The sequence below is a fragment of the Miscanthus floridulus genome, chromosome 2 (genome assembly GCF_019320115.1).
Source record: "Miscanthus floridulus cultivar M001 chromosome 2, ASM1932011v1, whole genome shotgun sequence".
Classification (NCBI taxonomy): Eukaryota; Viridiplantae; Streptophyta; class Magnoliopsida; order Poales; family Poaceae; genus Miscanthus; species Miscanthus floridulus.
The window spans coordinates 38,825,185-38,840,189 of NC_089581.1; the positions used below are offsets into that span (position 1 = coordinate 38,825,185).

The following is a 15,005-nucleotide window of genomic DNA, read 5'->3' on the forward strand; positions in this document are numbered from 1 at the left end:
CACCTCTGCTCACAAAACACCACATAGCAAATCCATGTACCGCCCCCGTGCCTCCCTTCGACTATAAAAGGGAGTGACCGGGGCCGCTTCTTGGCAAGGACACACACGTGCAAGCTACGCACAACGCTTTGTAACACACACGCTTCCTCACTGCAAGAGATCGACATCTCAAGCAACCCACGCCACTCTACGCAGAGACCTAGGACTAGCTCCCTCTCTCGCTTAGCTTGTAAGCCCCTACTACAAGCACCTCGGTGCAAGGAATACAAGATCGCTCTCTCAGACCAGACGTAGGGCACCTATCGCCTAAACCAGTATAAACCTTGTGTCTCTTTGCATCACTATCCGGGATTAGGGGCACGCAGTACATTTTCACTAGTCGGTTGAGGACCCGCCGGACCCAAAACACCGACATTATGCATCATGAAGGCTAAACACCGCCATGGATCTGACGAGAGGTAGCCACTTCTTCCAGTATGATTTTGTAGAAGAGGTGGTTCTCCACTTGCTTTCTAGTAGATTGTACTCCCATTCCAAATTATAGTCCAATCTGGCTTTTCCTAAATCGAAGTTCTGTCTAACTTTGACCATGCAAAAAATGCACCAACATCTAAAAGATTTTTTTTCTTGAACATGCATGAGAGTTGTGTGTCTGTTAAGAAGAAAACGAAAAGACGTTTTGATAGTGTATTTATTTGGACTTTTATATATTAATATATTTTTTTCTAAAAACTTAGTCTAAGTTAGAGTAGTTTGACTTAGTACAAAGCCAAAAATAAACTATATCTGACATAGTTAAAGTTAACAAGGTTGGTTAGTTTACTTGTTTATCTTTAATGCTAATTGAAAAATATATGTTCTGGTCGAATTTGAATTGTAAATTTAAAATTTTTTTGACGAAAAAATGATTTGTAGGGGCGGTTGGTACTATAGCCGCCCCTACAAATCGATTGTAGGGGCGGCTGGTGTTCCCAGACCACCCCTACAAATCGATTTGTATGGGCGGCTACAGTACCAACCGTCCCTGCAAATCAATTTGTAGGGGCGGTCTGGGAACCGCCCCTACAAATGCATAATTTGTAGAGACCCTTGCGTAGGGGCGGCTGGACAAATCGCTCCTACAAATTCACTGTAGCCGTCTCTGGAAATGATATTTGACGCAGTGGACGTCGCATCAGAGAAGCTTCCATTCGATTGACTAAGCCTTGATAATAAATATACCACCCAAACCAAAGAGAGCTTCATCACTGCTCTCAATCTCTCCCTTTCATCTCAATGTTTCATTCAGTAAACTTTGCGATAACATGGGAGCAGAAGTAGAGCACAGGACGTAGACGTACGGTCACCGGCGTCCATGGATTCAAGCTCACATCCCGGCGGCGCAATGTATGCATCTCCCCCCCCCCCCCCCCCCCCCACACCACACACACACACACACACACACACACACCCCACCACCACACACACCCACCCCACACACACACATCGTTTGGGGATGAATCAAATGGGGCTGCCAATTATCAAGGAACGAATGGTTTTTTGTTCACCCTCTTGTTATAGTAGTCTTCTCTCTACGCTATGTTTGATGCGTTTGCCTTAAACCACACTCGGTATATTAGGGGTTGGCAACTTATCATAGCTTTGGTTCTCATGCACTGCATGGTTCATCATGTTTTTGTCAAATTTTCATGTAGCAACATGGAGGTACCACAACGGATGTTCAAGTTCGTGATATATGTATGGATTAGCACTACGAAGTATATATATACTTCCCTATAGATATCAAATATCATCCCTGACTACTTGCAGCAAATAAATAGATTTATGAATCATCTATTTATCACCATCAATTCCAATTGGTTTAAGCAATTCAGCTGATCCTGCTAGTGTAGCTGCTACATAGATCAGCTTAAGCTTTGCATCCTTGTATAGAACTATATATAGAAGCAAAAGTAAGTAAGCACCCGGCGGCAGATATGTTACGTACAGGTTGTTGTTATGCGTGTTACAAAAAACTGTAGTGATGCATGCAGAGGGAGCGGAGGAGGAGAGAGAAACCAAAGGGAGGAGGAGGCGGCGGCGACAGAGGCCGGCAACGGCAGCCAGCTGGTGATGCCGGAGGACGGGTACGAGTGGAAGAAGTACGGCCAGAAGTTCATCAAGAACATCCAGAAAATCAGGTACTTGCTCCGTTCGACTTCGATCGAACATGCATACATAGCAGCATTTTATTTTTGGCATCGATCGACGACCCGAGGAGAGATTGATGATCTCGAACTGTCAAATAAAGGTAGTTCAAACTTGATCATACCATTTCGTGTCACATCAGATTAAATAGCTCGACGTTGACCAAGCTTTGACTTGTTCATCTCCTTTCGTCCTGTGCATCAAATCATTTTAATTGAGTCGATATGACGCCCATCGATCGATCACTGGGACAATGGAATGGATTGCCCCGTCCCCGTGCATAGGCATACGTGCAATGCTTTGCTGCCAGATCTTATCGTCGAAGAAGAATCAACCGAAGAATCTTCGCTTTCTTAATAACGGTCAACCAAATAAAGCCTGATGAGCAAATTGCACAAGTGTGTGTTGCATGTCAACTGAGGGGATGTTTCCTCCTAAACTTTAGTCGCTGTCTCATCGGATGTTTGACACATGCATGAGTATTAAATATAGACTAATTATAAAACTAATTGTACAGTTTGCGACTAATTTGCGAGACAAATATTTTAAGTCTAATTAGTCTATGATTTGACAATGTTGTGCTACAGTAAGCATGTGCTGATAACGGATTAATTAGGCTTAATAAATTCGTCTCGTGAAGTACTGACGAATTTTGTAATTTATTTTTTTAATATCCAAGTACCCCATATATACCACACCCTTATATGACATCGCCTAAATTTTAGTCACTCATCGAGCACCCCTGACGATCCAATGGCGCAGGAGCTACTTCCGGTGCCGGCACAGGCTGTGCGGCGCCAAGAAGAAGGTGGAGTGGCACCCGCGGGGCCCCAGCGGCGACCTCCGCATCGTCTACGAGGGCGCGCACCAGCACGGCGCCCCGGAGGAGGCGGCGGCTATTCCCGGTGCACAGCTGCAGGGCGGCGGCGCCTCCTACAACAGATACGAGCTGGGCGCGCAGTACTTCGGCGGGGCCCGGTCGCAGTGACCCGGGTCAGCTGGCGCTGGGGTGACAACCGACAAGAAAGGCCAGCGGCGTCGCGTCACGCAAGGATCAGCTCCTGCGGTCCTGCCCCTGCTGGCCTGCTGGCTGCGGACCTGCGGCTGCATCCGTCTCTTTCGCTGCGCACCGGAGGGCAGCTGCAGGTGCTGCCGGTGGTGGTGCCGGTGCCGGTTGACGCCTTGCGCCGGCGCGACGTGATGTTGAGTGCGGATTAATTGTTGCTGCTCCGGTCAACTCTCTGGTCTAGTACTAGTGTACGGTGCCATTACGACGATGGTGCATAATTGTAATAATTCAGGTTTAGATATATGTATAATATGGATCGGAAAAAAACAATTAGATGGAAGTGGGAACTAGCACCGCCGCTATTATGTTTTGTTTTTGCAACTCTAATGTGAAAAAAAGTGTAACCTCAAGGGCAACTTGTGTGCTAGTAGTGGAAAGGCTCCAGAGTTGGGTTCGAGGCCCTGGTCACCCAGCTTGAATCATCCCTTATCAGTGATTGCGACGCTTTCGACCTAGCTTTATCAGTGGGATAAGCCTAATCCGTTTAGTCAGCTTTAACATTCAATCATTTGCAGATAGCACGACGTCAATGAGTAATGAGTGCCTCACTGTACCCGCTAATGTCTGCCGACAACTGATCACTGCAACTGCTCGATATGCACAACCCAACAAGTTGGCAAAATTAACGAAAGAGTAAATTGCACGGCCGGTTCTTAAAGTATTGGGCAGGTTTCATCTAAGTCCTCAAACTACTAAATCGCAAGTTTGACTCCTCAATATATCTAAGTGATTTCATCCAGGTCCAAAATAAACACGAGTAAGGTTAGAAGGTGGCGTGGTCGTCCACGTCGTTAGCCACGTACCCATGGGCTCGAGGCGCACTCGCCCAGCAGGCCATGGCCGCCGCCGGCAGCGACAGCCTCGCCACCAGCCGCGCTGGCCGCGGCGACCCTGGCCCGCATCACGCTCAACCACCTCGCCCCATGGCCACCTCTCCTCTGCTATTCCTCTGGCCGGACGCTGCCCCACCCCGTCCCGACGCCCCACGCACGCGAGCGCTGCCCCAGCACCTCCGCGTACGCACGGCCACGTGATCCGGCGCCTCCGTGGCTGACCCTGCCTCACGGTGCTAGTGGTCGAGCGAGGGGAGGCTTGGTGGCGGTGGAACGCGGCACAGCAGGAGCTCGCTCGACCATGGCGGACCGCAGCGGCGAGATTCCAAAATTCGTCACTCGCGGTGGATGGTTTGCAACGGAGTTATTTCTAGGGGCTACACGATAACTGGGCACAGCTATGTGTGCGAGGAATTGGAGCGGGAGGCCTCGAGTTGCGCGAATTTGGAAACGGGGAGGTGGCGGTGTTTACCGGCGTCCATGGCGGTGACGGCGGGCACGAGTTTCTGGCTCGGTCAAGGCCGGCCAAGTTAAGAGAGCATGCCAGCGTGGGTGTAGATGGGCCAGGCGCCGTTGGCCATTGGTCTCGCGTAGCGACAGGACGGAGCAGAATATGCCTCAATGAGGGGCGCACGCGCGCTGCCTCATCGGCTCGCCCTGGCGCGATGCACAGGATGGCGGCAGCAACTTTTTGCAGCGGCGCAGGGGGCAGCAGCGCTTATAGGCTGTGGCAGAACCGCCTAATCTAATGCCTTTCAGGAGTACTTGTCTTCCATTAGACACTAAGTACCCAGGAGAGGACACCAAATTACGTGGTTTCATCGAGCACACCCCAAGGGAGAACCCGAAAATCCATATTTTTCCATCAGGATCACAAATGAGAGAATAAAGCTTGCATCATTATTAATCATTTCTTACATCACTTTCCATGTAACATCAGAGTATAATATTTATCATTTATAATAGCAGAATATGAACGTGTTATCAGAGTTATGAGCAGTTTAACTTAACAGCGGAATATAAACATGCGATCAGAATTACAGCAGAAATAAATATCTATTCATGATATGATGAAGCATGGGTATATAAGCTATGACAACATATTATAGAACTTCTATTTATAAAAACATTTGGTGGGAGTTATAAATAAAAACTATGATCGCAGCATAAAGGAATCCCCTCTGAGCCCACTAGCAGGAATCCACACACAAGAGTCAGCTCTAGCATCCGCCTGTCACTTGCAACAGGGGGAAATAAAACTCTGAGTACTCAATTGTACTCAGCAAGACTTACCCGACAGGAGAAAAAAAAGACTCTAAGGATATGCAAGGCTAGATGGCTTATGGGTTTATTGCATCTGCAGGAAGCATTACTAAGCGTGTGTCCTTATATTCAATTTTATTAGCAATCAGCATTACTTCATTAACCAACCATTCTACGTGAACACCTGTGCTACTTTCAAGCAGGTGGTAAGCAATCAGAATTATTTTACCATCTTTCATCTTCCAGTTCTTACTATGGTGCTAGATTGTAGACAAGTCGTACCAGATCGTCCGGCGATTCACGAATCAATGTGCCCAGCTGGGTACCCTAAAACACATGCCCTGCTTGTACCCTAGGCACAAGCAGGATCAACCCACTACCCTCCTATCATAGGGTCCAAGTCCCCGTCCAAACTTGGACTCCAAGCCCCCGCCCCTGAGTCCTGGACTCAGTGCAGTTCCTGGACCTCCACCCAAAAACCACCTTGGAAGTCGGTTTAGAAAGAGCCAGAACCCATGACAAGGGAGTAACAAGTCTTCCCTGCGCCCATACACAAGTATGTGCTCGGAATAATAAGTTTATGACTTGCCTAGAGTCCAATGCAATGGTCGGTCCTTAACCAACACAGACAAGGAAAATAGTGTAACCAAGCTATGCCCCGTTGGCCACAGGACACAACCTTTTACACCCATCAATACCCAAATCATATCCCTGTCCGGTCTCCATTTATCATTCATATATATATTCCAAGTGATTATAATATAGTAACAACAATAATATATTTCATATCTCTCGCGAGTGACACGCAATCACTCAACTTCTATCGAAGTCCTGTAGCATAGCAATCTACATGATCATGTCATACTAGTAAGACTCGTAGGATAAAGATATATATATATATATATATATATATATATATATATATATATATATATGCAAGTGGGTTTCATTCAACTCCTTAAAACTTAATGCACAAGCATAAATTAAAGTGAAGAATAGTAAGGGTTATGCACCGGGGCTTGTCTGGGTAAGATATATACTAAAAAGTTAGTATCTGCATCTTCAGATCATCCACCATCATGTGAATAGAAAGCCCATTGCATCATCTCTTGGAGAGAATACCATTACACCATCTTCAGATTCCCAATCATCCTTCAATTGATCCGTTGATCCATCATCGTACCTATATGATATGCATTGATGCAAATGATGTAACAGATAATTAACAAGGGAACAACAACTCTTAAAATAGAGTACATACTACGAACTAAAAAGCTAGCTCTAATGACTAACGTACTAATCTATGCATCAATATCGTCGAGAAAGGTGTCATTTCCCAACAAGTGCTTTAGTTATAAAATTCCAAGGTGTTTCTTTATTTCATTTATTTGATTTACTATATATTCAAACTAGGGCTCATTTGCTATCTTAGTAATTTAATTTCTCTACAGCTACAAAAATTACAATGGACACCAAACCATATGATGAACCTACCATAAAAAATCTTAGCATTTGGAGCAAGGAAACTAATTTAATTAATTACAATAACAATAGATTAATTTTTAAGGCAAATTATTTTGCACTAAAGCAAGTGATTTTATGTGCTCACTGTGTAGTACAATTTGTGTAGAGTCCAACAACATTGGATTTATCATTTTATGCTTTTTATTTGATTTATTATGAATTTTACAAGTTTCAACCATTTTAAACAAAAACTAGAAAAAGAAAAGGGCACTTGGGCCGGCTTCGGCCAGCACATCCCACGCTGGGCGGCCAAGAGGCCTAGGCACACGTGGCCCAGCCAGCCAGGCTAGCGGCCCAGCCAGCGCCCATGCGGCAGCGGCCCACGCGGCCAAGGCCCAGAGGGGGCACGCCACTTTTGCAGAAAAGACCCTGTAGTTTTACCAAACCGATCTACAGTCCAGCATACACTATTCATGTGAGTCACATTTATACACCTAGAACCCTATATTAGTTTCTATTTACACTTCTACGTCCTTACCTCCTCCAGAACAGAGCATGCAGAGGGGGAGCCGTCACCGGTAGCTGAATCTGACCATGAGGTCACCGATGATGGTGGGGAGGCGGCGTCACAGCTTGCCCACTGCCAGTCACACCCGTTGGTGGACGCGGCTTGGCCAGAGCTGGAACGTGGAGCCTAGGCCACGTGCATCGGTGCTCAGGAGGGGTGGCTCTATGGTGAGGACACGCCAGCGGAGAGGTGCTGGTGCGGGGGTGGGTCAGGGAGGCGCACAAGCACGATAGGACCCGGCCTGGCCGCGGCATGGACCGAGGCGGGGCATAGCACGGTGGCCACGCGCGGCCGCAGCAGGGGCGGCCCGGCACGAACGACAGCGGGGGTGCTGTGGGGTGCGGCACGAAGGTGGAGCGGCGCGGGGCAACGTGGGTCAAGCGCACTCACGTGCGCTGTGGCTGGCAATCGGAGCGGCGTGGGGCAACGCGACACCAGTGAGCATGGAAGACCAGTTGACCAGGAGGCGCGGCGCGCGATGGTGGCAGAGTCGCTTGGGAGGGCAGCGTTGTGGAGCCGGCGATGGGCGAGCAGGAGGCACGGCACACGACGACTCCCTGCTCGGTGAAGACCAACGAGCACACGCGGGACACCGAGGAGAGCGAGATAGAGGGTCGAGCATGGAAAGGCGCCGAGTGGTGGCGAGCACGAGCTTCGTGGCGGCCATGGCAGCTTGTACGCGCGAGAACTAAAAGGGGAGAGTGCGGAGCTGTGCCAACGCTTGGCTGAATTTGCAGCTCGCCATTAATGGCGACGCTGTGCTCCGAGCGGCAACTAGCGAGCGTCGATGTGCATCTACTTGTAGTTGCTTGGCTCTACCATAGCACAGGGCGACGTGATGAGGCAAGCAGGCAGTGGTGCGGCGTGAAGTGGGAGAGGTGAAACTAGGCGCGATGGTGAGCTCGGCGGCGTTGCTTATGTGTGTGCTTGTCCAGTGCAATGAATTTGCACGATGGGCGTGCTACTGCTACCTGAGCGCGTGCTTCCTGCTACTTGCTCTGTTGGTGTTGTGCCTGGTCATTTAGTTGTGCATCTAATGACTGCGTGCATGGTTAATGCACACACCATCGGTGCGCAATAGTGTACTATTGTGCTGGCAGCGCAACACGGCCGCGATGTGGTCCCGGCGCCCAGCGCACTGTGTTCGCGGTGGTGGCGAACACCGTCCGAACGGCCGCTATAAACGACGTGCACTAATTTTAAAGCAAAACAAAAGCCACTGATCAACTCGACTCAGGTCCAACCGGTTCCACTAACCTAACGTAGGTACTAACACCTAACTAGCGAAGCAGCTCTTACGACGTGAGGATAATCGGAGAGGAAGTTAGAGCGACGTCAAGATAGGTTTGTCATGCTAAACGATAGTCCATGAACAGAGCATCAATGGCATAGCTACAACGCGTTTCGACTAAATTTCGGCAAATTCTACGACTCCATGACAACTCCAACCCAACCGTGGACTTCACCAAGCTAAAGTACTCACTTAGATACAACCAACACTACGAAAACATAGACCTAGTGTTTAAGAAATTTAATCAAAATTTCAATGCCAAAATGGCATCGCCGTTATGTTTCCAGACTTAAAATCCTTTAGTTCTAGAAGCTGAAATTATATTCCACTTTCAATTCTTGAGCTATCAAAAATACCATGGAACAACATCTATACACCAAATCAATAGTTGTATTTTAATCTACCAAACTTGTACTTCAAATTTTATTTAAGTACCAATTACAAGTTATATTTTATTTTTTATTATAAAAATTGTTTTTCACGCTAACAATTAAAACTACCCGTCTACTTCCTTGTCGAGATTTTCATTAGCATCTTTATGCGAGTTTTAACTCTAACACCCGACAAACCTGCCTTGATAATTTCTCTTAGGCTTTAATCTAGGTGCTAAGTGAGCTCGTAACACCAGAGGTGTTACAACCAACCCCCTAAAAAGAATCTCATCCCGAGATTCGGAGCAAGAATCAAAAGAGGGGAAAACACGGTTACATTTCATAGATTAGAAATTACACAAAAGATTACACGACCTCAAATACTACACCACACAGGGATTTAAAAATACATAATTAAGAGCAACCTAGTACAACCAAGGCTTAATCCAGAAGTCAAGATAGACGAGGGCAATGGAGAAACAACAAGATAATGATTATCCAAAATATAGCGTATGACCAACAGATCTAGAAATAGGAGACTGAGAAGTCAAACATCGTGAACCCTAAGATCAAACTAACCAACGGCAGACTTGAACTTCTTTGAACACCAGATCCTTTCTTCATCTTAGATTACACAATCACCTCAGACTTGAAAGGATCAAGATGCCCAATAGGGGGGTGAATTGGGCTAATTACAAATTTCTTTGTAATAATCAAAACCCATGGTTAGCTCAATTAACCCCTTTGTGTCTAGAAAGTGTTTCTATTGATCTAACGCACAAAAGTTTAGCACCCTAAGTTCAAATCCTACTCTAGCATGGCAATTCTAGGAATATAAATGACAAGTAATGAATTGCTCAAAGTAAATGCTTAAAGTAAAGAGAGGAGAAGGAACGCGGTGATGTTTTCCCGAGGTATCGGAGAGTCGCCACTCCCCACTAGTCCTCGTTGGAGCACCCGCGCAAGGGTGTAGCTCCCCCTTGATCCGCGCAAAGATCAAGTGCTCTCTACAGGTTGATTCTTCGACACTCCATCACGGTGAATCAACCACAACCGCTCACAACTTGAGTTGGGTCATCCACAAGCTCTTCGGATGATCACCAAGCTCCCAATCACCACCAAGCCATCTAGGTGATGGCGATCACCAAGAGTAACAAGCACGAACTCTCACTTGACCACGACAAGCCTAATGAGAAGGGTGGATGCACACTTTGCTACTCTTGATCTTCACTAATAAGGGCTCTCTTTGGGATTCTCAAATCTCAATCACCTCACTAGGATCTTACTCTTCTTGGCACTCTCTAAGGTGTTTCTCAGCTATTGGAATGAGCAAAAGTACCCCCACACACAAGTAGAGGTTGTATTTATAACACCGGCTGGAAAATGAACCGTTATGTGCCTCTGCAGGGTGACCGGACGCTCTGGTCAAGTTGATCGGACGCACCGGTTAGTACACCCCGAACTCCACTGGTAAGTGTTGACCGAACGCTGGCCAGTGTCCGGTTAGCACTAGCCAGACACGTCCGATCATGTTTTCCCCTCACTGGAATCTTACTGATGTCGACCGGATGCTAGACCCTCAGAGTCTGATCATATGCTGAGTAGCGTTCGGTCAGTAGCCAGAACCTGATCAGCGTCCGGTTAGCATTGACCGGACATGTCCGATCAGGATTCTCCCTCTCTGGGACCTTACTGGAGTCGACCGGACGCTGGCCCTCTAAAAGCTCTAGTTTGGTTTTGGTGAATTGATGAAACCCTAAGTGCTAACCTAGTTTATCAAGTGATCATGAGATAGGTAGCACACTTCAAGAAGAGAAGCTAATGAAGATCATAGCATGACAATGGTGATGGCATGGCAATGATCAAGGGCTTAAACTTGAAAAGAAGAAAGAGAAAAATAAAAGGCTCAAGGCAAAGGTATAACTTGTAGGAGCTATTTTGTTTTGGTGATCAAGACACTTAGAGAGTGTGATCACATTTAGGTTTGATAGCCATACTATTAAGAGAAGTGAAACTCGTATCGGAATGCGGTTATCAAAGTGCCACTAGATGCTCTAACTCATTGCATATGCATTTAGGATCTAGTGGAGTGCTAACACCCTTAAAAATATTTGTGAAAATATGCTAACACATGTGCACAAGGTGAAACACTTGGTGATTGGCTCATTGGAGCAAGGGTGAAGAAGTTAGAAGTGAAAACGAGTTGGTCACGAAGACGCTAGCGTCGGTCAACTGACCGGACGCTGGGTCTGAAAGCACCAGACGCTGGCAGCGTGCGTCCGGTCGAACTGGTCGGTCGGCATAGTACCTAGGGTATTACATCGGACGCTGGTCTGGGTCCGGTCAAGGTGGACCGGACGCGTCCAGTCGAAGAAATACGCCTCGGGGAGCTTACTAGAAACGACCGGACGCTGAGGCTTCAGCGTCCGGTCAGTTTTGCTGGTGCGTCTAGTCAGCTTCGTAGCCATTGAAATCAGACGAGTAGCATTTGAAGCTAGTGACACATGGCATCCATCGGGTGACCGGACGCTGAGTGCTGCGTCCAGTCAGTTGGACCGGTGCGTCCGGTCAGCCCGTGTTATGCCTAGTGAAGGGGCATAATGGCTCTATTCCATGGGGGCTTCTATTTAAGCCACATGGCCGGCTGTGGCTCACATCTTTGGCCATTTTCATTGACATAGCAACCTTGTGAGCTAAGCCAAAGTCCTCCCACTCATCTCCATCATTGATTCATCATCATAGTGAGATTAGGAGTGATCCAAGTGCATTGCTTGAGTGATTGCATCTAGAGGCACTTGGTGTTTGTGTTTCGCTACGGATTTCGCTTGTTACTCTTGGTGGTTGCCACCACCTAGACAGCTTGGAGCAGCGAGGATCGTTGACCGGAGGGTGGTGATTGTCTCCGGCTCCAATCATGGTGATTGTGAGGGGTTCTTGACCTTTCCCCAGCGGAGAGCCAAAAGGTACTCTAGTCGATTGCTCGTAGCTTGTGTGATCCTCATCTTGTGTTGGTTGTGCGGCACCCTATTGAGGGTTTGATGTGTGAAGCCAATTAGCGCGTGAACCTCCAAGTGAGTGAATCGCCACAACGAGGAGTAGCTTGCCGTCAAGCAAGTGAACCTCGGTAAAAATCATTGTGTTCATCCTTTGATTCCGAGGTGATTGGTCTTCATTGTTATTCATCCTTGTGATTGATTGGTTCACTCCTCAACACGGCGGTATAACTATCTTGATCACTCTCTTTACTTTACTGTAAACTAGTTGACAAGCTCTTTAGTGTAGCTAGTTGTGAGAGCTTGCTTGCTTGGTTGATGTGGCTCTTTAGTTAGCCTTTGAGAGCATACTAACATAGGGTAGTGTCATAACTATTGTGTGAATAGACACTATCTAAACTAGTATTGTGGTAGGTGGCTTGCATTTTGAGTAGGCTAGCGCAACACTTTCTTCGCCTCATAATTGTCTAACCTTTTGTTAAGTGTTGTTGTAGAAATTTTTATTAGGCTATTCACCCCCCCCCTCTAGCCATTAGGACCTTTCACCCTTAGCGTCCGGTCACATGACCTCTCAGCGTCCAGTCACTTCTAGACGCTTTCACCTTGGTCAAATGAACTGACCGGACCCTGAGCCAGCGTCTGGTCAGTATTTCACCCTCCATTCACTTCCAACTCTCGATCATATATGAATGAAGTTTGCTCCATTGGATCAAAGGGTTGTAATGGAGCTACCTAGTGCTAGTTTTAACAAGTGTGCACCACACCTAACTCACTAGACTCACCTAGGTCAAGCTACCCATTCATACCCCCCTTAATAGTATGGCCAAAGGAAAAACAAAGTCCTAAACTACTCTAAGTATCTCTCTAACTTCAATCGACACTTAGAACTAGTCCATCCTTAACCTTGTCGCCCATCCTTTGAAAACCGAAATGATTTCCATCGTAGGGGCATGACAACCATAATTGCCCAATCGATCTCCATTACCGTGACCTAACTTAATTGCCTCTGCAAAACATACATTAGTCATAGTAATCACATATTCTCATTAATCACCAAAACCCAACTAGGGTCCTAGATGCTTTTAGGACTGACGAACCTAATTCTTCAAATGACAACTGGATCTCATAGCTCTACATCAGATTTGAGGGATGGGAATGGGGAAGAAGAGCAAGGACCAAGGGCGCCTTGTAGTGGCGAACGGAGGTGGAGCGCAATGCACCGGAAGTGGAGATAGCATGGATGGGATACACTGTCAGTTCATGATGTGGTGATAAAGTCAGCCATGGTACGCTCCCTGCGCAAGTGAACGGAGAGGATAAGAAAAGGAGAGGAGAGGGTTCGCTCGATGAGAAAGGCGTGCGGACGGCCGTGTCCCCAAAAGAAGAAAGAAGGGAGGGGAAGGGGTAGTTCGGTGCGGGGATGAGGGCATGGGGGTTGAGAGCTGACCAGATGCTGGGGAAAAGAGAAATGCACAGTGCACGAAGACGGCGAGTATAGCATGATGTCGCGGCCACATGAGAACGGGGTGCTAATGGGCCCGACATAGACAGCATTCGCAGGGCACGCAGCAAAATAACCTAGCATGCATAGCGTGATCTATCAGGACATATGGCATGGGACTTGACATCCACTCAGACCTTTCCAAGCACTACCTACTACCCAAGGCTAACTTTTCCCTAGTGTTCTTCTTTCCTTCCCTTCCTTGTCCACAATATGCACCAACCTTTGTTTGAACTGAGAGCGCAACATACATGCTTCCTCTAAAACCACGTTCTCTTGTGTACTTGAGGGAACACTATTTCATCAACCCGTTGTGTATTTTCATTCGAACACCCGAATATTTTCAAGAAGAATATTTGTAGCAAAAGTGGTACGGCGGTGTAACTTGGTAAAGGTACTTGGTCAACAACCTTGATACCAGCGCGTGTCGAGCAGCGTCACCATATGGCAGTTGTTCCATAGGGGCCCTCGGTTTTGTCGTGGCACCATAAGCTATTAACCAGTCAACTATTACCAACTTACACACAATGAAGGCGGTGGAGTCATAGACCACAGAATTAGAGGAGTATTGCAAGAGAAGATTCAAACAACAAGGGTTCCTTTCGCAATAAAGAACAAGAAATTCAAATCCAACAACAGATTTGATTCAAGGAGATTCAAGTGTTCTGTTGGGACATCCACAATTAGTCGATACAGTGTCCTATGTTACCCAATCATGGCTGGTCTGCTAGAATCTGAATGATAACTTCTCTTGTAACCCACTTAACATCGTCTTTGAAAACTCTAAGCACCTCTCACAGAACTTAAGGGTAGATGTACGCAATAAACATAGCGAAATAAATAAAATGCACATTCCAACGGTCTCATACGGGTATAACTTACATGCATTCACTCTCCTATTCTCGACACATCATTCACCTTCCCTACGATCGGACCACCTCAACAACAATAGCCGAACTACAACGGAAAGATTATAATACTAGATGATAGCGATGAAAGACACTACTAACTATGGGTACATCATCTCCAAGGCAACTAATCTACTTAGGACCACACATTTTTATTCTCGGGCTCGGTGGATTCTTCAACTACCCTAGCTATGGATCTGCCTCCTCTCTTGGCAATGACTGAGTGAGAGGAATCAAGGGTTCTACTTCTGACACTTCTAAGGGTGGAGGTGCTGGTGGTACTGCAACACCGGTCCTCCTTTTTTCTAGCGGGTGGATAGGGATTCCCTCCATGATCAAGGGATCCTATCATTTCGCAGCCAGCGTCCTTTGCTTGGCCTTAGTGACTAGGTAGGCCTCCCCAACTGATGGGCATGCCAATCTTTGGCCTCCTTCATAGCTTCTGACATGGTAGTCTCCTAGCTCTCAGCAGCTGCCGCACTAGCATGTGCTTTGGCAAGTTGTACTTGGAGCATCCTGGAGAAGATCTTGGCTTCCTCAGCTCGACAGAGGCACTT

At 47.1% G+C, this 15,005-nt stretch overlaps 1 protein-coding gene across 1 annotated transcript; it reads left to right on the top strand.

Moving 5' to 3' along the window:
* The first annotated feature begins 1,354 nt into the window (after positions 1–1,354).
* LOC136538528 (WRKY transcription factor 71-like) lies at positions 1,355–3,175 on the top strand. The gene is made up of 3 exons (XM_066530485.1): positions 1,355–1,386; positions 2,034–2,180; positions 2,950–3,175. The coding sequence occupies exons 1-3, from the start codon at positions 1,355–1,357 to the stop codon at positions 3,173–3,175; spliced, it is 405 nt and encodes a 134-aa protein (XP_066386582.1).
* Positions 3,176–15,005: the final 11,830 nt, after the last annotated feature.

Bases quoted from the DNA above. Each gene is read 5' to 3' on its own strand.
- LOC136538528 (XM_066530485.1), top strand. From the start codon at position 1,355: ATGGATTCAAGCTCACATCCCGGCGGCGCAAT. The intron at 1,387-2,033 runs GTATGCATCTCC...TGATGCATGCAG, and splicing joins TCACATCCCGGCGGCGCAAT to AGGGAGCGGAGGAGGAGAGA. The intron at 2,181-2,949 runs GTACTTGCTCCG...CCAATGGCGCAG, and splicing joins AAGAACATCCAGAAAATCAG to GAGCTACTTCCGGTGCCGGC.